General features: G+C 50.3%; 1 protein-coding gene across 1 annotated transcript in view; it reads right to left on the bottom strand.

The window, feature by feature from the left end:
* The window catches only part of LOC116938687 (proto-oncogene Wnt-3-like), a 30,767-nt gene extending 5,755 nt beyond the window's left edge, over window positions 1-25,012 (bottom strand). Inside the window, exons 1-3 of the mRNA XM_032946171.2 lie at window positions 24,053-25,012; window positions 8,436-8,677; window positions 1,204-1,469 (exon numbers count right to left, since the gene is read on the bottom strand). Coding sequence (XP_032802062.1) covers window positions 1,204-1,469; window positions 8,436-8,677; window positions 24,053-24,165 — 621 coding nt within the window. The 5' untranslated portion in view covers window positions 24,166-25,012. The remainder of the gene's footprint in view (window positions 1-1,203; window positions 1,470-8,435; window positions 8,678-24,052) is intronic.
* Window positions 25,013-25,391: the final 379 nt, after the last annotated feature.

Below are 25,391 nucleotides of genomic sequence, written 5' to 3'. Positions count from 1 at the left end.
GCCACACTTCATTAAGGGTGGTTAACACATAACCAGAAAACCAGATTTACCAATCACAGCTGCGCATTACCTCATTCTGTTGCACAAGCATAAACATCACACCTTAAACCTTGAGCTTCTGTGGAATTCTGCTGACCTCTGCCACGAGAGTGAAAATCTTGAGCGCAGAGGTGGTGCGGTGTGTGGCACTATGATGGGTTCGATTCCCGGCCATGGCTAACATCAGTGGCGAATAATTTCTAAACCGGTCCTGCACCTCCCCTAGGTCGACTTAAATGAACATCAACACCGCATAGTGATGGACACACCATCCCATCTTGCGCTGTGCTTGTCTTTGTAGTTGGTGCACCAACCATCTATGAAGATGAATGGGTGATCTATCAACTTTTTGAGAAACTTGGATGTGTCTCAAGTTGCTCCTAGCCTGGCACAAGATCAATGGCGACATCGCCACCACTTTAGGCCAGGATGCGCCAAGGCAATTTTAGGACAATCTTCACTGGCAACAGTTGTCGGTACCATTCTCATTGGATTCCTTGGCGAGACCTCTATCACCTCTGTGTCATTGCCACACAAGTTGCCATAGTTACTCGTGATAGATGTGTTGCCGGTGAAGGTCGCCAATGAAGATTGCTCTACAATTGTCTGCTGCTGTTGCTATTGTTGTTGCTGTTGGGTGTTGTGGGCGGTGATAGTGGTGCTGGTGTTGGTGGCAGGTCATGATATTGGCGACAGTGGTTATGGTGTTTGTGTTGTCGTGGTGATGGCAGCGGTGGCAATGAGTGGTCGCGTGAGCGATGGTGGCGGTAGAGATGGTTTTGAGGATGTTGGCGGTCATCATGGCATCGGCGGTGTTGGTGGTGTTGGTAGTGTCGGTGGCGCCAATGTTGGTTGTGGTGACACCGATGCTGTTGGTGATAGTGGTTGGTGGCATCGAAAGTGGCGGTGTTGTCGCTGGTGGTGATGATCAGGGTGGCGTTTGTGGTGCTGGCGTTCGCTGTGTTGGCACTGGTGATCGTGTTGGCATTGGTGGTGATTGACGCTGCTGGCGGTGGTGATTGTGGCAGTGGTGGCGATGATTGGCCGCGATTGGCGCTGCTGGCGGCGGTGATCGTGGCAGTGGTGGCGATGATTGGCCGCGATTGGCGGTGTTCGCGACAGCGTAGGCGCTGGCGGTGGCGATTGCGCCGGCGCTGCACTCACGACGCGGCCGGCCTCGTTGTTGTGCCGGTTCATGGCGGAGCGCGCATCGGGGCGGTTCTCGCGCGCGTCAGCGAACTCGCGCGACACCATGACGCCAAAGTCGGCGTCCTCGCTGCAGCCGCCCCACTTCCAGCCGCCGCTCGGCTCGCCCCGGTGTTTGTTGTCGCAGCCGCAGATGGTGGACGTCCCGTCGGCGCACGCCCGTGTCACCGCGAAGCCGACGCCCGCGGACGAGACGGCGTGCACGAAGGACGCCTCGCGCGTGGCTGCGGAGAGAGCGGACGAGGAATCACACGGCGCCCGTCATTTTTATCAATGTGCTCGTCGTGGCTGCTGAGCACAGTTTGCCGAAAGTGCCGAGTGCGTCGCGATAGTTTCACACGTGGGCTTGCGTGACCGTTTGCACGATTCGCGGTTGGTTTATTGTGGGGTTTGACCATCGTGGAGGTGTAACGTCAATCAGAGCTGTGAACGTCCGCCGCCCGACACGGCCAAACCACCTTGGCGTGCTCGCTTTTCACTCGCAATTGCCGGCAGTTTTCCGAGAAACAAAATCAATCGGCACGTTCGGCCGTGGCGTCGCGACTGGATTTGTTTGGCCGTGTCGGGTGGTGAAGGGCCGCGCAACTCTCTAATGGACATCACACCGACACGATCGTTGAAACCAAAATTAAGCAATGACAATTCAGGTTGCTGATAGATACGCGTTTAGGATTCTGGAATTGAGCAAGGTTATTGTTAAAGGAGTTTTACAAAAACAGGCGATGATGATGGTGGGAAACGGAATTTCAAAGTTGAGCAGTGGCAAGGGAAGAAGCAGAAAGAGAAGCGTTGTGACCTGTGGTGTGGTGGGTGGGTAAGCGAGTGGCTGAATAAGTGGGTGGGTGAGTGGGTGAGCGAGTGTGTGAGTGGGTGTGTAAGTTGTGATCTGCAGTGTGGTGGTTGAGTGGTATGAGTTGGGGTGTAAGGTTTGACCTGCAGTGTGGTGTTTGAGTGGGTGAGGTGGTGTGTAAGTTGTGACCTGCAGTGTGGTGGGTGAGTGAGTGAGTGGGAGTGTAAGTTGTGACCTGCAGTGTGGTGGGTGAGTGAGTGAGTGTGTAAGTTGTGACCTGCAGTGTGGTGTTTGAGTGGGTGAGTGGGGGTGTAAGTTGTGACCTGCAGTGTGGTGGTTGACCACAGCATGTGATCGCGATGGCACAGTTCGTTTGTTAGACCCGAGTCCTCAACATGGGAGGACTGTTTTGAGGTTTTATCACTTTGCAAAGTATTTTTAGGGTCTCACTCAAGATGAAAACTGACAGTTGCATATAAGCATAAAATATAAAAAAAACGCACAATTGTCTTCACCACTGTTTTGTAACAGAGAAGTAGACAACATTCCGCTAACATTACAGTTGATTTTCTGATTGAGGAATTGATCAAACATCTCAAGGCAAGAGCACCTTTTAACAGGCACTTGATGCTCAGTAATGCCGTTGTGGATAAGCAGACTTTGTATATATATTGTCTCTCATTGCTCCCTTTTAACTGACACGTGTCGTGAGCGTTCGCCGACGATATTCACGCTGCGCGTTCGTCTCGCTGCGTTCTGGTGGCTTCAATTGAACGGCCTTCGTTGATCAGTTAATTAACAATGTCACTAAGCACACTTACTTTTACACGCATTAATTTTTACTCATGATACCGCGAGCTAACATATTATCTCAGAAGATAAGCAGGCTTGAACCTGAGGATTACAACAGGTGCTATAAACTGCTACAGGACTCGCGTTATTGAGGGCTGCAGAGGAGCGCCGTGCTGCAAGATCAATCGTTGTGCTGTGCTTCTACACTGCCACGTCTATGTTCCCCACTGACTCCGAAGCCCAACCACCCTGACGGGCGCGGGTCGAAGAATCGTTAAGGAAACCCCGTGACCCACACGACGCGAATACGCGCTCGTCCAACACCGGACCGACGGAGGAGCACACGTGGCCATGGGTGTCTGCACGGCCCGTTGGCTACGATCGCGCCGGGGGTTACGCATCGACCGTCCGACTCCTCGCCCGCCAACCCGCCGAACCCATGCGACCCACGCGAGGCTCTTCCCCCGACGGCTCAGAAACAGAGCAAGCCCCGTTGCTCCTCGCCATGCGCAGGGGTCGTGGTTCCGACCCCCACTTCCGCGACAGGGTAGCCGCTACTCCCGTTTAACGGGCACCCAGGCGATGGGGCGTTCTCCGTGTGCCTCCGATCGTGCCGGGTTTCGTCAAATCTCCATTTAAAACTCGCTTCTTTAGAACCGCTTTTTTTGTGCTGAGTTTGTTGTCCTTCCCCCGAACCTCCAATGAGCACGGTTGGCTACGTACGGTGCAAAAGAAGTTCAACAAACATACAGTTGTCATCGTAAATACGATCCGTGCGTCACCTCGGGACAATGGCAACGTGGAGGACAATTGTGACCGATAGCTGCACCGGCCCGCGTGACTCTAAAGCGGCGCTTGGATCACCACGGTGTGCGAGCGACGGTCGTGGCAATCGAACGTCTCACGAAAAGCGTCAATAACGAAGTTGCAACAAACGTACTTTCTGCCTTGCGTCCGAACATTGAGCTGGTGACGCAAACACATATATACTGTGTGTATTTAATCCCATAAAACGGCTGACTAGTGCACACAGAGTGCGTGCGACCGCAAGTGCGTCTGGGTGCTTCAGAAGCAAACAAATCACGCCGGCGTCTGCAGCCTTCGCTTCTCCCGACTCGTTCAGCCTGACGGATTCGAACACCGCGCTCCCTTCCTCACATGCGTCTCTGTTGATACCATAGGTTCATCGTCTATTTAGAACGTCTATCTACGCAAAGCTATGGTGGATGCAGATGGTCTGTATGGATCTGCGGAAAGGACGACGAGGAACCTTCTTCCTTACTGGGGGGCTGAATGATACGACGCTGCATATCCATCTGACGGGCCACACATTAACACAACGCTCGGTCACTTTAGACGCGGCAAGGGTCCCTTGCAGCTACAGATAGGACTGCGCGAGATACTTTTAGAAGCTCGTTGTAGCCGGGTCAAAAGTTTGTCCTCTCTAGCGCCCGATCAGTGTGGCTAAGATGCTCGCCAAGTGCTCGGCTACATATGGCTGCAGGCCACAAGAAACTAAGTCAAGGGTCAATACGACAGCTAAAGTTAGTCGAGTACAGAGGTACAAGTCTACATAGGCAGTGGTGCACAAACGTTGCGAGCCGAGGGCATCACACATTCAACACAGCGTCCACATTTTACGCTTTAACTCTGTGTACGCATCACAAGGTTCGTCCGTTCAGGCGCTCATCAGCTCCGTGCATGGCCACGCAGTTAGGAGGTGGAAACGTCGACGTCTCAACTCCCCACTCCGTGACTCTGTCGCTGTTGATGGTGCGAGAAACGAGCCTAGATCCTCACCGCTCAACCAAATGGGGGGGAATCGCTTTGGAGTTTCAACAGCCACGTGTGCTCACGTTTCACCCTCGTTGGGCATCATCGGCAAAGCCATGTCCATCCGCAGACGGCTATGGACCACACACAAGTGCTGCAGACTCTAGCTTGGGGCAGCGGTCTGAAACGTGGAGGGTGGGAGGGTGTCTTGTTCCATGTGCAAGTTACAGGATGCCGGTGAACGCTGATGGTTGTTTCGGGTGTTAGAAGCGAGAATTGTAATTTCTGTTAGGATTTAGAGCCAGATTCGCATGTTGGCAAAGGATGGTCACTGGCGATGCGTGAAAAGAAGTTTCCGCCAAAAATTGAATGAGACCCTTAACCTCGAACCGGAGTGAGGAAGTGCTCACCCCCTGCGCCGATAAACACGTGAATCAGAGCTCCCCATTGCGTATTCGGGTCTTGCCGTGAGCTGTCCGGCATCACGTCGAACGCTTCACTCGACGAGCAAGGAGCTACTTCTGCAGCGCCCAGCAAAATGAAGCGAAACGTCGGACGCGGTGCCGGACAAAATGCGAAAGCACCCAAAAAACCTGATTGAAAGGTCACGCGGCACGGCCCCGGAAAATCGACACGGCAGAGGAAGTGAGTTGAAGAGCCCACATATGCACGAGCGACGCCTATGCACGTGTGCGTGCATAGGCGTGCGCACTTAAAAGTCCCAGCAGCCATTTCTCACACTCGGTTTTTGCTGTCAAATGGGGCCTTGAGGACCATTTAGCCTGAACACGCAGGGCATGTGCTCAATGTTTCATCATGGAATGCCGTGTTTTAAGGTGCAATGTAATTATGGGCTTTGTCTCTCACTTTCCTTTACACATACCAGCAAGCCACCTGAGATCCATCGTGTGACAAAAAAAGAGACACGTGAAATGTGCACAGGGCAAATAAAACGCTCTTGTAAATGGAAAATGGCTCGATGATAAATTAGCGTACAGGCGCAGGGTGTGGGCTATGCATTAAAGTAGGGCGAGAGACAAAGCAGACAAAACCACACGCGCACGCACACACCCACACACGGGAAAATACTCATTAAATTAAACAAACGAAAGTATAAGCAATCCGGACATTTAAAAAAAGATGAATGTCGATTAACATCGGTGATTTTAACTGGCTGGCGTATACTGGCCAATCTTTCAGCTGATAGCCCTTCCAACAAGGCAGCCTACGGCAGAGGAAACATAAACTTGTTTTGCCCTCATTAGGGCTCATCAGTGAACCAATCCCTGACACAAAGACAGAGATGCCCCACATAGCCTTAACATATCGATAGGGCAAGTGCTATTAACGAGCACTTGTTAAGGCCGGCACAGCTTACTAAGAGGTGGGTGCCCAGCACCACGCCCGGTCAGCTTCATCTCCACAGTGGCGATGTTTAAACATCCCACCAGATACTCATTTGAGGCTGAGTCGATCCAGGATCGGTTTAAATAATCGCCATTGGTGTTGGCAGTCGTGAGCGGGAATTGAACTTGGTTAACCAGGTTCGTAGTGCAGTGCGCGAACTGCTGCAATACCGCTCGATGGCACAGCCACAGAATGACAGGCTGGAAGTCCACGGCTACATGTCGAGGCCCCCGATCATAGAAAGAGAATGTCAGTGCAGTTGTATGCTGATTCAGTGAAGTTTTTAAACAATATAAAAGTGGGGTTGTTCTTGCTGACAAACGCTACCCAAGCTTTCAGTCGAATGACCTTCAATAAAAGCACGAGGTTGAGGTGGCCGGATGGCTCATGGGTCAGAGCACTAAGCTGGCACTGCTGAGATCTTGGATTTGAATGGAGGTTTCAGCCGCCCGTGATTAAACCGGATTCTCAGTCACAGTGAGGTGATAGCCTCAGCCCGGCCATCAAGGACTGCATGAAAAAATCATTATGTAGTGGATATTTCACATATTTAGCTTTTTAAAAAATCCGTCCATAAAGATCAAATTATTGATTCGACCACCAAACGTAAGAGGTCACACGAAGGAATCTCAGGAGTATTTTTTTTTTAATATCTACTTCCACTGGCCTTTCTCCAACATCAAGCGATGTATTGATCTGCGAGAGCTCTCTGTAGACACTTCGTATAAGCACGTGACACCAAGAACATGATCGGATAGCATGATTACAAAAGACAAATAGGAAACAAAAAGTAAGGCATCAAGTCGAGCCAGGTGTGGGAGTACACCATCCACCCTGTGGCACCAACTCCTCAGGGGGCACTCCTGGCGAAGACTCCAAGCCGGCGCCCTTCCTACCCCCACATCGCAACGGTCGACCTGACACCGCCATGAGACCTGTGGTTGACCTCGTGGCCTGCTCCTCCACCCACGACGCTCTAGATCAGAGAACAAGGTGGGCAGGGTCAACCAAGGGGGAAGCGAGGAGCCCAAAGCGCGTAGTGGGCGTTCCCGTATCGTGCAGGAAGCAAACCGAAGCTTAGTTTGCTGCAGTGGCCTGCGGTTTCACGCGGCGTTATATCATCGGTACCCCAAATATTCTGCAAAAGAGACCCAGTTTCAAAGGCGTTCAGTCATGCCCTCAATGATCCCCTAAGGGGTCACATCTCAGCTCCATAGAGCAAGACAGGAAACGCAAGAACCTTGAAAACATGGCGCGTCATTATTACGCAAAGATAGTTGCAATGCCATTCACTGTGGTTGAGCAAAGCCCAGACTCGGTTGTCTCAAGACTTCTGATCAGAACCTCCGTTGCTCTGGATAACGCTGCCAAGTGAAGTGAACTTATCCAGGACTTCGACATTCTGACCACTCACAGTGCAAAACGGTGTCATGAACCATCCCGGATTGTGGTTTTAGCCAGATACCTGCAATCTAAACTGCTTCGTCTCCACACCCACAACCTCAACAATCAACACGAGGATGTCCAGCGACTCTACGTAAACCACCACGTGAGGAGAGTCGAGGTCAGTGACCTTCACGTCGCCGATGCCGACCAGAATCTGTTACCCGACCAAGCGGCCAGTCCCAAACCATCATCGCAGAGCATAGGGGCAATCACACACCCCTGCCGCCTCACACTTCACAGCAATCTCAGTTCCTAAATGCAGGCAGCCAAGAGAGCAATCGTCTTTGCTGAAATTCAATAAAGTCGCATGATCTCCAAGGGTGTCTCCGAATGCACTGCAGAGTTGAGATCACCGCGGGTAGCCGCAAGCAGCTTTTGCCAAATCCCCCAACAGCGCTCGGCAAAGTACAACACGATGTGTTCGCACTTGGGCAACCGTTAAAGCCAGATAGCATATGGTCACGAAGGAACCAAGTTGAAGATGGAAAGAAAGTGAGAGCATGAGAGAGAGAGTGAGAGAGCAACAAGCAGAGCAAACGTGAGGACGAGTGAGCGAGCAAGAGAGACAGAGACAGCGAGAGGGAGACATAGGTGTGCTGCAGTGCTGGATTATCCTCGTAGCAAAAGTAGCTACATATGCTACGGGCCCAGCAATTTCAAGGGCCCCGCGATGAATGCTTTCAAGATATCAATTCCTGTTCAGTGATTCTGCACTTGGTCTATTACTATAATACTATAACGCCTTCAACTTTTATGAACGACTGGGTGTTTAAGGTTAGCGATTTTGTCGTATTATCTGGCTTTATAGCAACATGAGAAAATACAATTAATTCACTAAACATGTAAACAATTTGTGTTTTAATATTTACGTGTTTTTTCTTTAAATTAAGGCCCCTTTATAACATATGCTACAGGCCCCGCACTAGCTTAAATCCAGACACTGGTGTGCTGGACAGACGAAAGAGACGAAAGAGCAACGCACCCCTCTCCAGCACGGGTCCGAAGATCGCCGGGCCCTCGGTCATGGTGGTGCAGTTCCACCGCCGCCCGCGGAACTGGTGCTGGCACTCCTGGATGCCGAGACGGACGCCCTCGGCCACGCTCGGCATCAGCTCCTGGTAGTTCCTGCAGAAGCGCAGCTGCTTGGGCACGAGGCCCGGGATGGAGGCGCAGAGCACGGGCTGAGAGCCCAGCGATGCCCACTGAGGCCCGACCCCCAACGACCTGCAGGGAGTGGTGGGGGGGGAGACGGGGATGTGGGTTTTAAACACGGAGGGGGAGAGACGGGATTCGGGGACACCGGGGAGATAGGGACACGTGGGGTAAGGCCCAGCCGGGGACTTCATTTTACTTCAGCCCGCGCCCACATTGACGGCTTCCACTTTGAAATGGCCCGCAAACCTCTCTCAGGCGATTGTTTAAGGCAGGCAACGTGGGACGCCACGGTGGCGAGATGTTAACTACTTCGGCTGGTATACAGGAGGTCGTGGGTTCAACCCTGACGCCTGCTGCTGTATATTTGGGGTTTGTATCTTTTAGGATTTTTCTCTGGGTTCTCCGGTTTTTTTCCCCCTACACATTTATAAACATGCGTTTAGAGTATTTGACCGCTATACATTTCCACGTGATAAGCCACTTCGTTGAGCTAGCATTTGTGGTCAGGAGGCTTCTGAATAACAGCTATACGGCTTAGTGGGCATTACCTGGTAAAATAAAAAATAGTAAATAGTAACTGCAAGGTATCCTAGCAGCACTAATCGGGTACTAGAGTGGAATCATTTTGCCCTGGCAACAGTAATCCTGTGTGTTATGGTTTAGCGTGTTCTGTCACTTGTGTCGCTGCAGTCGTCGAGCTTTGTACCTGGTCGACACGCGCGCTCAGTTCGCTCTGCTGTGATCGCTTTGCCTTGCTGTGCCTGTGCTATGCATCGCCCTCAGCGTGTTTTGTGAGAGTGGGTGGGGGGGGGAGCAGTCACAGGCATCGTATCAGTGCGGTAAAGGTAAACCCTAAATCGTTTTTGCGTTGGCGGATAACGCTAAGAATGTGCGCGCTAATGTGTGGCCTGCCGAACATGTATTTGAAAGTCCTATTCAGCCCTCGGTACGTTAAAGGTCCCCCCCCCCCCGGGGTAATGAGACACGTGGGAAATGGGGACATCTGGAGAATATGGAGGACACCTTTGAGATGGAAAATTAATCTCACTCCCATCAATCAGTGACTTAATCTAGAAGCAGGTGACAGGCCACTCGGCAAGAGGCTCTCTTTACAGGTGAGTCCTGAGATCAGGGTCACACGTTCTGTTTCAAAAATGAACACCAAAAGTGAACCAATAAGAGATTGAATTAGCACGCATACACACTTTAGTTTTTAATACAGCGCCAAGTAACAACATTTTTTTATTATTTTACAGTTATGTAATATAATATGCCAGACAGAAATCCCCGTAACGTGCAGATGGAATGGAAGTACACACACGAAACACGTGTGTGTGTAACAAGAGGGCGTCGCATATGAGTACAGATAACTACATGAAAAGGTGAGATGAGTTAACATGTGGTAGCTAAACAATTGACAGTTTAACAGGTGAGATAAGTGAACATGTGATAGGTACACAAGTGACAGTTGAACAGGTGAGATGAATGAACAGGTGAGAAATGGATCGGCGAACAGACGACAAAGAATAGGTAGTCAGGTGAAGAGGTTATGGTGGGGAGTTGATCGCCATTGTTCACACGTTCACATGGAGGGAGGTTGGGGAGTAGCCTCACGAGAATGCGTAAACAGTGCCAGCCAACGATCAAAGCAGGTAGTGTTGTACGATGTCCATAGACCGTGAAGACCGATGGCTCTTCCTAATCGCCCATTGGTGTAAAGAGATAGCCGCGTCTGCCGTGATAGCCGAATAGGTGAATAGGTGACTAGTGAACAAATAACGAGTCACAGATGAACAAACGCACAGGTGACAGGTGAACGGCAGGACAAGTTGCGATCTCTCGCACTCCCACTGTCAATGTTAATCAAATGCATCGATTAGCTACTTCGGACTATCGTGGCCCGAAGTGGACATTGATCTACACAGAAGCGCAGCGGAAGTTATCAGGACGCAAGCTCTTGGGCCCTCTAACGTGCTACCAAAATGTCGCAGGTCGGCCGGAACGGTCCCGCCGGTTCCAGAAACGTCATGATATCCCAGAGCATTTGCGACGATGGAGATGTTTGCCCACCCCCCCCCCCTCCCCGGTTTAAGACGTTTTGACCTCGATGATCGGACTCGTGACACGGGCTAAGGGTGCGGCTACCTGAGCAGTGGGTGCGGGATAGCAGAGTTGGTGGGGACAACCCTCAAAAAAGATCTCGGAGAATGGCGACGGGAGTAGCTGCCAGCACGCGATGTGAAGTGGGCCGGTGGGAGCCTCCCAGAAATGTGGCAGGTGTATCTCTCTACTCGGTCGCCTGGCGTTTCAGGTTTTTCTTCTCGACGTGGACACTCACTGCACAAGACCTAAACACCTTTGAAATGTCAGGGCTCATACGCGAGGGATGCCTTCCATAGCCTCAAGCGCCGGGAGCAGCCTAAGAATAACACGCCATTTAGTCTAGACCAGCGTGGAATGTTCAAACTGATGCTACTGATTGTGATGTTCCCCGCCATAGGAATGTCGAATTTCCACCCCTGACTCAGGGCCGCCAATGGAGATGAGCGTCGCCCAATATCTCCGTTGAGCAGGAAAACGACTTGACTTTGACTCTGGTTGATATTTCGTTTCATAATTTGCTTACTTCCTGTAAACATGTGACCAAATCACCCTGAATGCGCCCGATATCGAATGTTGGTAGCTGAGCAGGTATGGACCTGGTCAGTACTCAGGCTGGGAGACTTCCTGAGAATTCCAGGTGTTGTTGGATTGGGCTGTGAAGTTGGTCAAGAGATAGCGGTAGAGCGATGGATTCTTGAATCGGTATGTACGGAGCGGTACGTGTTTTAATCTCAACACCTCAACACAGTGCTCACTAACACTGTGACATTGTTAGGAAAAGTATACCATAAGTGACGTTTCGGGCAATGGCCCTTCTTCGTAGCATATATGCGTGGTGAATTTTCTCCGGGTACTCCAAGTAACCTCCCACATGCACGCTATCTCATTCACAGGATTGACCAAACATCCCAACACATCATCTTCTTTGGTTCTTTCGGTAAAGTCACTTTACCGAAAGAACCAAAGAAGATGAATCATTGCAGTCACGAAAGCTTTAAATCGAAATCCCAACACATCACTGAAAAGATCGTTAAGACTCGGCGAGACTTTCTCACACAAAGGCCATTATTAATATTACTAGCTTGTTAACTTAAAAACATCACGATCAACTAGATCTAAAGAGACAGAGAGAAAAAAAACCCAGCGAGACAATGCCTTGAAGTCTTTGTAGTCGTCGTAGTATTATTATTAGCGTTGCTGTTGTTGCACACTTGGAGGTGCGGTTCTCCTGCATTCGCCGTCCAACACGTTGCCCGGGACGTGAGCGCATGCCACGCACGTGGTCTCTGCCTACGAGCAATCGTCTTGCGGAGAGAGCGAGCAAACATCATCGCCGCTGGCAGCCCTGAGTCACTGGTGGAAAATGTCCACGTTTCCATGGCGGATGTCATGTCAAGTCACGAGAACGTACAGCCGATCACATTGTAACAACACGATATCCTTACATTGACGAGACAGTACTGTATCTGAACTGCGGCCACGCGTACACGATAGCGACATTGTGTATATATTTAAAGAGGCAGGTTCGCTGGTCGTTTGCGAATGCTCATTTTCGTACGTCGAGCGGGATGTGAACATTGCTCGCAGAGTTTAGTGCAGCCGCGCATGCGAAGTCAGCGGACGCACGCACGCACGTGGGTCAGATATCGCCAAAACAAACAAAAAAACCCCACCGATGATAATGAAATATTCGCCAATGTGTACAATAGCCCCGCCACGCAGCAGTGCTGGTACACCTTTCGTGTGCAAGTAAATTTTTCTCCAAACAAATAGAACAGCGCAGGCCCGCGTCTGAGCCCCGTGGACACTGACGCACATCGAGTTGCCACGAGGCACGGGCACCCCGAGCTTGGACTCGGGATGCCCGTCCAGGCAGCGCGTTTACCATAACGCCTGTTGAGTATTAACACTTCGGCTTTCGCGACCAATAATTTACGACGTTAATCCCTCTCTGGTCTTGGCACTCGGTAGCCTCGCAGTTATTGCATCACATTTACTCTATTCGAGAGCCTAACAGAAAGACTTCTTCTCAAATCCGGCTATTCGCCTGATGAAGCTGGTTGTAATCACCGGCGAAACGTCGTACTCGAATTGTAAACGCTGTGGGTTTACTCTCAAACACACCGGTGTGCTGAAGTAGCAACTAATTGGCACGTTCTGTTTACGTGATAAACCTTACTAATCGGCTGTGCCGGGTGGTTGCGGGTTTAACGACACGTTTATATTTACGTGATTTAACCCAAAAAAACCCTTTATTATGGATACAATCTATTACCACGAGTTGGCTGAGAAATTCAGGCTGGAGAAATTTCGGAGCTCGAATTCTCTAGGGAAATTTCGCTCAACGGCCCGGCCTAAATTCCTTCCCTAGCTCAGCATTCTGGACGCGAAAATAAATCATTAATAAAAAACGGGTCACAATCAAGACACGTTGCAGGCAGCGGAAAGATATAAATGTAACATTTAATTTTACATTAACACGGGTAATATTTAAATCTGTCAGCGACGCGGACTTGAGCTTTGCCTGGCGAAGTGTTTCACGGAGAGAGCTGCAGATCTCACCCGACGCATGTACGATGTTGAACTTCTTTCGCACCGTACGTTGCCAACCGTGCTATTCAGGCGTGCGATAACTGGATATCTCGAGCGAGCCGTGGAAACGTCACTCTGCTCTATTTTGAGAGACACCAATTGGACTCGAATCGACCGTAACTCGCTGTCCCATGGTTTCGTGGGTGCTATCGTGGGATGCTGTCATTCATAACCCGGTGTGAATACAGTCTGTGTTCACTGCCACACAAGCGCAGTGATGAGAATTATGTGGAGAAAAATAACTCAACGCATCCGTCCGTCAATAACCGTTGCCTTAAAAGAACAAAAAGAGATCAAATAGGCGACGTGACGTTTCGGTCAATTACCCTTCTTCATAGCACGATTATATATATTTTGTTACTTTAAGGCCACAATGTTATTGACGAATGTGTTGATTTTTTTTGTCAATTGTACCTGGGCACAACTGAGAATGACGGTAATGCATAACTCTTTACGGGATGTACGGAATAATGTCATTTTTTTATGTATATATTTCATGATAAATCACTTAACTCTATATCAAGAATTGTGTAGAGAATACAAATCGATAAGCGCACGGCATCATCATTCTGTATGTGCGACGCGCAACGCCGACGCGTGAAAGGTGCAATGATACCCAGTCCGTGACCTCGCGGAATAAATGACAGGGTCAACATTATCATCATTATCATCATCATTATTATTAGAAGGGCTTTTTACTGTTGACAATGCGTTCGAGTGTTTTGTTGTCGGTTGTGGCGGCGCAGTGGTTAGCGCACTGCGCCACGCACCCGGCAACCGGCTTCGATTGCCGCTCACAGCCGACATCGGTGATGAATTATCTTGAAGCGGTCTTGGGTATCCCCTAGGTCAACTCAGCCTTCAATTATCATCCGGTGCGGTGTGTAAACATTAGCACTAGGGAGACAAAGGCACTGGGGTCTAATGTTAGCCACTCACCGCCTCGTGTACCGTGCCGGCTATCATCGGTGCGCGCTCACGGCATTATCCCCAACAGTCTATGAAGGCTTCACGGGGGAGCATTGTGTGTGTGTATGTATATACGCGTGTGCATGTGTTACAACCATTAACGTAACTGCCGGCGGTGTTGTTCCATATCCACGAAAAGTTTTAATGTATACTTTACTGTACATTTAAACAAGTTACGATTTAGTATTTTCAACCAATGTATTGACTATTGCATTCCTTCTAAAGATTACACGGTTATTATTATAATTGTAATCATCCATCGTTAATCTGTGGATTCAATCATACACTTAGGTAACAGTGAAACACCTATCGACTCTTACGTGCGATCTATTAAAACAAATGTTATTTTCACGTAATTAAATCATAATTGAGCATAAATATGCTCCACGATTGCCTTCTATATGCCAATCGAGCAGTGGCCGTGTGTCATCTGAATTGTGTTCACGTCACCAGTTGTAGGCTGTGTCTGCGCACGCGGACCACGCAAGTTTGCGCGCCGTATTAAATTGTATACTGTAGACAGTACATATATACAATTACTGTAAAGACGAGCTGTAGACTGTATCGCGCTGTTTCAATCGACTCGTGAAACACTTGAGCAAGACCGCATAGGTGAATGCCGTGAGCGAGATGAGTGAACGCGACGATGATGATGATGATGGAGATGATGGAGATGACGATAATGATCCAGACGATGGAGATGATCTAGATAATGGAAATGACGATTTATAGGCGACATTCATCTAATGTGGCTTCTCCCCACGGGCTAAGTTCAACATTAATCACCGGCTCATATAATCGACTGCGTTATGTGTCGTGCATGTCCACACACACAACGACACGTAACATGCTTAGGTATGTGATAGTGTCAACAATTATTACTTGGTTATATAATGTAGCGATACTGTATTATTAAGATATGTATACAGTGCTTTTGGTTAGAGTTAGGATTTTAAATATTTTGTTACTCATGGTGATAATTCATAATAAATAATCAACAATTGTAAGGCGGATTAAATCCGTAGGTCCCAATCAGCCGTGCATGGAAAGCAGAAAATAAGCAGAACCAGCTGGATAAACAGCCAGCACTGGAAGTAAAGGCCAGCTTCATGAAGTGATTATTGGTAAGATATATATACATTCGTATATGGCAGAAAAGAGTATATAGTAGTTAATTAAAATAATAAATTTACAGCCGATCCACTGCTTGGGGGTCGTGATGGGGGCTTGTATGACCATACTTCACCACGCTGGGTGAGTGCGGCTTGGGGAGTTTCGTTGTGGCAGAACCGGTTGGGATATTCACTCGTCACTGATGTTAGCCGTATGCCGGAAATAGAATGTGTATCTTCAACACGCGTGTAGACGAACGTAGAAGAAGACCGCATCCAAATTCACACTCCAACAACACAGGCAACATTTACACACGTAGCGATTACACGCGCATACGATTCATTCTTACAGCGAACAAGAGTGATGCATTTAATCATATCGCTAATTCAAATGGTTCTCACATAATTCTCTATTTTTGGGCCACTTAAAAAACATTGCAACCACGAAAGTTAATCCACCTTGGTACCGACAAATGAGACATCTGAGCCCATGGATTAATACACTCACGCAGCTAGACGAACGCACATACAAAACAAAGATCCCCCGTATAGCCTTAACAGACTGTTGGGGCAAGTGCTGTTAGCGAGCACCTATGAAGGCCGGCACGGTACACGATGGGGTGGGTGGCCAACACCACGCCTGGCCGCCTTTGTCTCCCCAGAGGCGATGTTTACTACACACCGCACTAGGTACTGATTTGAGGCTGAGTCGACCTAGGGCAGACCCAGGACCGGTTCAGATAATTCTCACTGGTGTTGGCCGTGAGCAGGAATCGAACTCGGGTCGCCAGGATCGTAGCGCAGTGCGCTAACCACTACACTCCCGCTCCCCACATACACACACACACATATACATAGAGATCGTAATGAGGTGTATTTAAATCTGGAAAACCTCACAGATTCTCAACACTTTTTTCAGGAGCATGCTGTCCTGGTGCTGTTACACAATAGGACATTGCGCACCGTGTGCACGCTGACGACTCGTTGTAGCACGCGCATGCCTTGAATGGAAGCCGGACGCTACGATCCCTTCCCGATAGAACAACACAATCGCCTCGCCGCATCTTGCGCGGTGAGCGGTCAATATCCTTCGACGCTCAACTTCGACGCGGCCAATTGATCAGCACAGGTGCAGCGCGAGGCTCTGCGCTGCACATGTGCGAAGGTGCGGGGTTGTTGTCCCCATCGAATGCATGCGCCGTTATCTCTGCGGTCCTCCGGATTTACTGCTACATTGACGGTCAAGCAACTCCTGGACGAAGGTACCCTCGCCTCGATTCCAGAGGCGATGTCTGGCCGTGACTTTGCCACGCCGCTAAGCGCCGGCACCGCGCAGGAGGGAGAGCCCAGGAAGGATGCCGATTTTATTATCGGCGCTTCGCCACCGATGTTATGCCGAGGCCGGGGAATCGAAATCAGGCTGGGCGGGTCCTTCAGCAATGCGCTCTAAACAACACAGCGCCACAACTCCCGCATGCCACTCGTAAATATCATCAGCCGAGTGGTGCAGCATCCTCACGATTCTTGAGACTCAGGAGGGAGGCTCTCCTGGGGTTACCCTAAATAGGCGGCGTTTGCATCATTATAATAGTAATTATGCGCCGAATCAAGTTAGTAATTATGAAGTTGAATTTTACGCCCAAAACTTAGAGGGCTCAGCGCAAATAGTGGCCTGCACATGAAGAGGGAGCAAGCCACATAATCGTAAATCATGTCACTTCTGAATTCGTAGTGTTTAGTTACGCAATTATTGGCCACGGTTACCGTGACGAGCGACTCGATAGATCATGAAGCACTTCATCACTTTATAACGTGCATATTCGTATTTTACACGCGTCTACAAACGTTGGTAAAATTGTTATTTGTCACTTACATGTTCTCAGGGTTCAGTTTAAACAAAGACTAAGATCCCCCTATAGATGTTAACAAACTGTTGGGGCGAGCGTTGTTAGCGAGCACCTATGAAGGCCGCAACGGGTACACGAGGGGGTGGGTGGCCAGCACCACGCCCAGCCGCCTTTGTCTCCCCAGTGGCGATGTTTACACACCGCACCAGGCACTCATTTGAGGCTGAGTCGACCTAGGCGGAGGCGCAGGACCGGTTCAGACAATCGTCACCGGTGTTAGCTGTGACCGGGAATCGAACCCGGATTGCCGGGTACAGTTTAACACACAAACTTAAACTTTATCACGTGACATTCAACAGCAGACGTTGATCACAGTTTACGTAAATCACGTGAGATATTTCCTTTACCCTGGTTGCGATTTTCATTATTTCACGTGGCTTCAAATTAGTTTAATGCTACCAATTCACATCTGGTGGACTCGGCTGAAATACATCATCATTATCACCACCACCACCACCATCATCATCACCCCTCTTGGCGATTTGTGCCACTGTTGTGGCGATTAGGAGTAACATTCACACGTTTTCACGAAAAATCTGATCAAAAGTCACATTCGTACAAAGAAACCACGTGATTCGGGCCCTAACCCTCGATGGTACTGTATCTTGTCACCAAATCATCCGCAAATGCGTTACATCTCGTCACATCTCGTCACATCCCGCTTGGATGGGTCATCGCCATGCACAACAGGTGTTGGAGGTTTCTCTCGACGCGATGAGCTGAAGCGCACTACGCTCCAACGTCGATGCTACTCGCCTTTATCAACGTGCACTGACCATCATAATAAAGTATGATCAATAGGGCATACGACCCGCATGGGCGTGGGGATGCCCTCATCCAGCAGCGGATTCACGTAAGGCCGCGCGTTATACACATTGCACACACGTCAGTGTCGCCACTGAAACGTTTTAATGAGATTGCGTCGGTACCGGAGCGAGGCACGGGGTCTCTATGTCATGCGGGATCGAGAGCTCTTGGGGGGTGAATGAGAAGAGGTTAAAGAGGTGGGGGGGGGGCGGCACCCGAGACCCCAGCCCCCCTCCCGCCAGGCACCCTCTAGCCTCCAAGCCAGCCATGGCGCCAAGTGGCCATCTATCAATGCACCTCTCCCATTCATTCATGTCAACCACCCAGCCAGCCATCCACCCAGCCGACTGGCCAGCTATCCACCCATCTAAGCCGTCCACCCACCCAGTCAACCATCCACATCACCTCCTATTCATCTACCCAGCCAGTCACCATCCATCCACCCACCCAGCCCAGCCATATTCACAGTGAGATTTGGTTATCATTTCCGTCAGCCGACGCCACCAGCTCTCGCGCCCGGCGTCACCGCCACTTCCACCATGCAGTTACGTCGCACGCGTCGCTTGCATTTGCTCTGGCGTTCCTCTGAATGGTACGCGTGGTACAGCCCGAATGGTTTATTCTCGGATAATTATTGATAATTATCAATGTATATCTGTGTTGAGAGGACGTGACCCGTTATCGGCGGCTATCGACTACAAATCACGATAGTTGCATCACCGCCAGAGGAATGTATAATTTCCATATCTGGCGTATATGATGACCGTTTCAGCAACAAGACTCTTTGGATATCATTCCCGTGTCGGCGAAATATTTGTTTTCATGAAAAGGAACACCATTCTAACAAACAAAAAAACTTACGATGATTGAATTGGAGTTTGACGTTCGTACGTCAAACACAAATGCAATCATATGTAACTCCGGACAGCCGGCTATGGGGCCAACAGCCGCTAAGGACAATACGCGTAGGCAGGCGTCAATCTACTGTTGGATGGATTAAGCCTTCCACACGCCGTGTCTGCCAATGAAGTTATTTTGACCGTACATGGTGACCACGCTCGTTCGTGCGGGTTGTTGACGCGAGGCGTGGGGGCGAGGCTGGAAGAGCGGAACCGGTTGGGGTGTCGAACTCAGGCGCGGGGTTCGCAGCGCGGTGGGCAAACCACCGCGGTGCACGTCGCACCTTCCAACGAGCACGCTTGGCTTACGTACGGTGGCGAAAGAAGTTGCACATCACGTAGACGCACGTGCGCCGTAAATCGGCATCCTTGTGTGCGCTGTGGACTCGATCGCTTGACACAGCCGCGTGCTGAAACCGACGTCACGTCGGGGAGGGAAGCGAATCAGCGGGGTGTTCGATTACAAACGTGGGGCACCTTTCCCGGAAGGAACTTTCACGGACGATTGTATATTCCGCACATCAGCTGCGTACGGAGTGCATCGGCGTCCTCATCATAAGCGGTCATGTTCAATCCACTGCTGGACGAAGGACTCCCCAAGCCGCCGCCAGAGTCCTCCACGATGTGCCAACCCACGAAGCACCTCCACGCGAGCTGATTTCACCTCCTGAGCTGGTGGGGTTACGTCTGCGCGGTCATGTGTGTGTGTGTGTTCCTACTAATGTCGACTTAAGTTATTTTTTTTACAGCCCTCACTTGTATCAGCGGAAGAAGTCATCACGGGCATCCTCTAAGCCGATTCAGCCTTAATTTGGTCCCGTGGGTAAATTTCAGCACTGCGGAGACAAAGGCGGTCGAGCGTGGTTCTGGCCACCCCAACTCGCGCTCCAATCCCGGCCTTAATAGGTTTCTCGCTAACACAATTGCCCCCAACAGTTCTGCATGGTTACGCGAGCGATCCGTGCTCGTAAATTCCCCGTGTGGACACTCTTCACGCGTGCATTCAAAGGCAGGGCGCAGGTAACGAGCTCCCTGCTGGCGACAGAACCAGCATTGATTCCGCGCACGTTTACATCAAGATTCGCGTAATCATCGCCGCCAGCCATGGCCTATCCACTGCTGGATGAAGGACTCAACCGCGCCGCCGTCTGCCGCCTTCCCTCACGCTCCCGAGACATCACAATCCATCTCACTCGTGCACGTTCACCGATCGTCCTGTCGCTCCATCTCCTGTCTCTTTGGCTAACATTTCGTTCGCCAGCTGCTTCGACCACCTGGGCGATCCTCGCCTTCGGAACGCGACGTGGGCTCTTGCCCGCTTTACTTTTCTCCGCTGACTTGACTGACTGACGTCTCTGATCTGCGTTTGTCCGACGACACAAACGTCGTGATTTGTTTTAGTTTTGTTTTATTTGTGATTTATTTCGATTTAGTTTTCTTTCTGCGTGCGTGACTTTACAGAAAGAACCAATGAGTATGACTTACGGTTGTTGTTGTTTGACTTGCATCCCACTGGGATTTTTGCGCACAGCGTTGAAATGCGGTGTTTTTTTTTTCTGGAAGACTTTTGCTGTTTTTTTTTCCCCTGGATTTTTTGTTGTGGCGTGTAGTCACTTTAAGATGTTTTCTTGTTCGTGTTTTTGTTTGTTGCGGTTGCAGCCGAGTCAGGAGCCGCATGGCTCGCAGGGTTAAACCGAATAAATGAAACTGAAACAGAAATATATGCGGTCGGACGGCGTCCGTCGATTCAGCAACTCGGCAATAAACAACCGCTTAGTCTCGCATATTTGTCGAGGGGTGATTTACACATTCTCGGCGGCGTTTATCCAAACAGGCTACAACTTGCTGAAGAGGCCGGCTAACGTTGAAACCGGGTTTTGAGCTGCTTAGTCGAAGCCCGGAGCATTTTCAGTGCACTGGGAATCCCGATGAGGAGGGCTCGTAAGGCCCAGAAAGTCAACGACGCCATCAGCGTCTCGAGCGCGGTGGCGCGCGAGACGGCGAGCCCGTGGGGTTGACGGATCACGCAAGGATCAGCGCGTGTCAGTGTTCCCCCCCCCCCCCCGCCCCGCCCCTCCACAATAAAAATGCATCTCGAGTCTATCGGTCTGTTGGCTTCCAGACACACATAACGCACGCATTACGTGGGCCACTGTCCAATGTGCGCGGATTTTGTCCCGGGTCGCATTCGTTTTTCTCCCACGCGAAAACAAAAATGTACTCGATTATAAATGTTCAGTGGTCTCCGACGCTTACCTGGGTAAGTGAAACGGTATCATTAATACGTTTAATTACATATGGGCACACACACACACACACTCATAGAGGGATAGGTAATGCATTATAAATAGACAAGGATCCGTTTCACCACGCAAAAAACAAATGACACATCGGCCTATCGGCCTTTTATGAGCCAATATTTCCCAGCATTAATTTGCGCACGGAAACTCTCAAGACCGGGTTCCACTTCCCAGAGTTGCATCAGTAGGGTTGCGTCCTCTCGTCAGAGTTCACCGAATGCTGCTGCTGCTGCTGCGTGTCGGTGTTGCATGGCCGTCATCGGCGGTACGTTCAATGCAGCGCATCGACGCGGTGCGGGCATAGAAAGTGTGTCGTTTCTGATGTAATCGAAGCGCGCGTCTCTAAACCCTCCTCCTCCTCCTCACCCCAGCAGCTTAAGGCAGACCACATGAAAGGCGCGCGGGTCTCGGGCGGAGCGCTGCGTGCGAACGAACCCCCCCCCCTCCCCCACCACCCCCCCCGGGTCCATCTGGGTTCGATTCCCCTCGCTACGGCTACTAGCATTCGTGCAAACATTGTAACCAGACCTGTCATGTCTGGGCCTTCCCTAGGTCGACTCCGCCATGAATGGGTGTACCTGCCGTGATGCGCAAACATCAGCACTATGAGGGAGACTAAAGCGGTCAGGTGTGGGGGTGGCAACATTCCCCCCCCCCCCCCCACCTCGCCAACAACACTTTGCCCCAATTTATTTACGTCTGTACGGGCGATTGTTGCATTTATTCATTTGTTGTGTACAGACTTTAAATTCATTACAGCAATTAACGAACTGTTGGCCAACGTGATCTCACCGGATACAACACGGCCGCGTATGTCACAGCAATTTTAGAACGTTTGACTGTGCCATAAACTTTACGAACGATATTATTTTTATAATTGCACGTGAGTTAACCAACTTGAAATATTCCCACGAAGCTCCCTTGTGCGGCCGGGCTAATTCGTATCTTCATTTAACCGCATCTCAACGGATGAATATTTCTGGGGGGGTTTTTTGTCGTGAACGATTTTGTTCGCACTCTGTTGCCAACTTCTCGTGAACTGTGTCCTCTAGGCCCACGATCGCGACTGACTCTTTGCCTACAACACGGGGAAACTAAGCGGTATATGCCTGACGGGTCACAACACCGCTGATGAGACTCAGAAAAAGTTAAACCAATCCAGGAGTTGCTTAAAAAAATCAAATTTAGTCCAGAAGCCTCACATAATCAATGGACTTTGATTATCCTTTTTTTAAAGTATCAGTATGAACTTCCAGAAGCACGTAACCCCTGCACACGAGCTGACCGTTTCATCGCTCCGTCTGCTCGATTGACGAACACCTCGGTGGCATCTTCCCTTATTTTTTTAAAAAGAATATTAAACTGCCCCCCCCCCACCTCTTATTTACTCTGTCGATAAGATTAGACAGACATTCTTCATTTAAACAGACGCCTTCCGTGTTGGCGAAGGTAACCCCTGTCTGTAACCCAGTTGTCCTTCGATGCAAGCGTTCGTGAATCTTTGCGAAACGTGTGTGAGACTGCGAGGGGGCCAGGAGGTAGTGGCCACGGCAGGTGGATTCATCGTGGGGGTTGTTCTCCGGGCACTCTGATTGCTTCACTCGCACGCAGCAAAGCGCTCCTTAAAATGGTTAATCGTATAAACAGACCTCTCTATTCGTCTCTGCTATTTAAAAACAAAACAAAAATCACCTGGACAATGTTGGTGTGCAAAGCCAATATTATCTAACTGCATTTGATGAAATTGCAAACTCTGGATCAGATGACTCATTAAACGAGAATTGGCCAAACGTCTCAATGCATGACCCTGCTGAAAGGTGTTTTGAGGCACATTAGGGCTAAATGACAGCCTCTTGTTTTGGTTGTTCACCCTCGGATGCCTACACTTCCCAGTGCTCTGTTTAGGAAGCCCCGTACCACCACGAATGCTTATTTTCTCACGGAATCTGACTCAATGACCTCGAAATGCAAACATACAGGGTGGCCCACAAGTCACAAAGGGTTATTTAATTTATTGTAACACATATTTAATCTGGCTACCATTAACATAATACGTGCGTGAATTCTCTTTTGAAATAAATGTAGCACTTTTTTATATTAGCACTTTTTGAACATTCATTATGTTGTGTTGTCTCAATTAATTCAGAGTCCTCGGTCGAGTTTTATAAACAACAGATTTGAGGTGACCCCACAGGGAGAAGAAAGTAGATATTATAGATTAATAATAATGATGAATCGAATGTTAGCTGGTAGATATTCATAGTAATAATAATAATGATTCATCGAGTGTTAGCTGGTAGATATTTATAGTAATAATAATGATGAATCGAATGTTAGCTGGTAGATATTCATAGTAATAATAACGATGAATCTAATGTTAGCTGGTAGACATTCATAGTAATAACAATGATGAATAGAATGTTAGCTGGTAGATATTCAGAGTAATAATAATGATGAATCGAATGTTAGCTGAAATAATGAACTGATTGAAATGTTTTAAAGCCAGTGTTAAAATAAATGAAGTAACCACACGTGTCCTGACTTTTGGGCCACCCTATATAATATCACAGGTGTTGCATAAAGCCGCGCAGTAGCGCGTAACACCGGTATTACAATACCATCATCGTGCCAAGCCTCTGTTGTTCTCGCATTCAAACGAACCTCTTCGTGCTGCAGCGCGCGGGGGTGAATCCGTGGCAGCGCGTGAGCGATTCGCGCACTGCCTCGCAATCGATGAGTAAAGTGCAGGACTCACCACCAGAGCGGGTAGGCAGCGTGGCCTGGACGAACCATGGGCAGTGGCATCAGCAGCAGCAGCAGCGGCGGCAGGAGCGCGCACACTGGACTGCGGCGGCAGCGAGCATCCATCTCTCTCCGCTCTCCCGGCACGGGAGGCCAGGTCACTTCGACTTCCGTGTCTCCAGCAAACTCCACTCTCTCCCTGCCGCGCGCGTCTCTCCCGCCCACCTTGCTCCGTCGCCACGGATCCCTCCTCGCTCGTTCCTCTCGCGCCGCTCCTCGATCAGCGCGCCTGGTTGTTGTTGTTGTTGTTGTTTTTTCTTCTGCGTCTTTTCTTTACTCTTCGTTTGAGTCACGAGTTCGGCTCGCGGTTTGGAGACGCGAGGTCGAGGCAAGAAATCGAGAACTCAAAAACAGATTGTTCAAAGTTGAACCGAAAAGGGAAGGATAGGACGAGACGAGGCGGCGGGGGGGGGGCGATCGTGCGTGCGGTTCCACTCGCGGCGCGCTGTCACTGAGTCTACGCTAGCGGCGATAATTGCGACAGGGCTCGGCTTAATGATGATGGGGAAGGCGCTCCTCCGTCTCCTCCCTGGCCTCTCTCGCTCCTCTCACGTCTCTCGCCTCCGCCACACACCACACCAGCGCCTCCTTGGAGTCGCGTCTGTAGCAGCCAGCAGCCAGCAGCAGCAGTGATCGTCCCAGAAAAAAATAGCGCAACAGCTAGAAATATCCCGCAGGGCTGGTTCCCATGACGACTCCAACAAAGTCATAATTAGTCATCTCCTTTTCGGAGTTTCCGCCATAACAAAGGGGGGAGAGATCGGGGCGAGGCGAGGCGGTGTGAACGGGGCCCGGCCAGAGAGGATCTCCCATATAAATCGACGCCCCGTGTTTACGCACAACAAAGCGCAGCGCCGAGTCTTAGCACTCACTCGCGAGCCTTTCTCACCTCCCCGGCGCCGTGGACCTCACACCCCCCCCCATCCCTCCCACCTCCCCCCTCCCCTCGTCCTCCCACCCCTCTCTGCACTGTGTGCCCCCCCCCTCCCCGTGTGCCTCCCCCCACCCCACTCTCCCTTTACTCCCTCCCCTCCTCAATCCGTCTTTCGCTGCCTTCCCTTCTCGCCTCCTTCTCAGCGGCGTCTCAAGTCGGGCACTCCAGCTGCGAAGGCTGCATGCATTAAAGCGACGGGGCAGAATAGAGGGGGCGAGGGGAGGAGGAATGGGGAGGATAGCCGGGTGGGGGGTGGGGGAGGGGTGTCTGTAGCGCTGCCCACCTCCTATCAAACGCTCCCAACACCGCAGCCGCGGGACAGGGGACTGCCTGCTCCCTCAACTAAGGCGCCGCCGAA

Source organism: Petromyzon marinus, chromosome 4 (assembly GCF_048934315.1).
Source record: "Petromyzon marinus isolate PM22_M1 ecotype Great Lakes invasive population chromosome 4, UKy_Petmar_22M1.pri1.0, whole genome shotgun sequence".
Taxonomy (NCBI): Eukaryota; Metazoa; Chordata; class Hyperoartia; order Petromyzontiformes; family Petromyzontidae; genus Petromyzon; species Petromyzon marinus.
The sequence above is the reverse complement of the archived record's forward strand: the minus strand, read 5'-3'. Positions and strand labels throughout refer to the sequence as shown.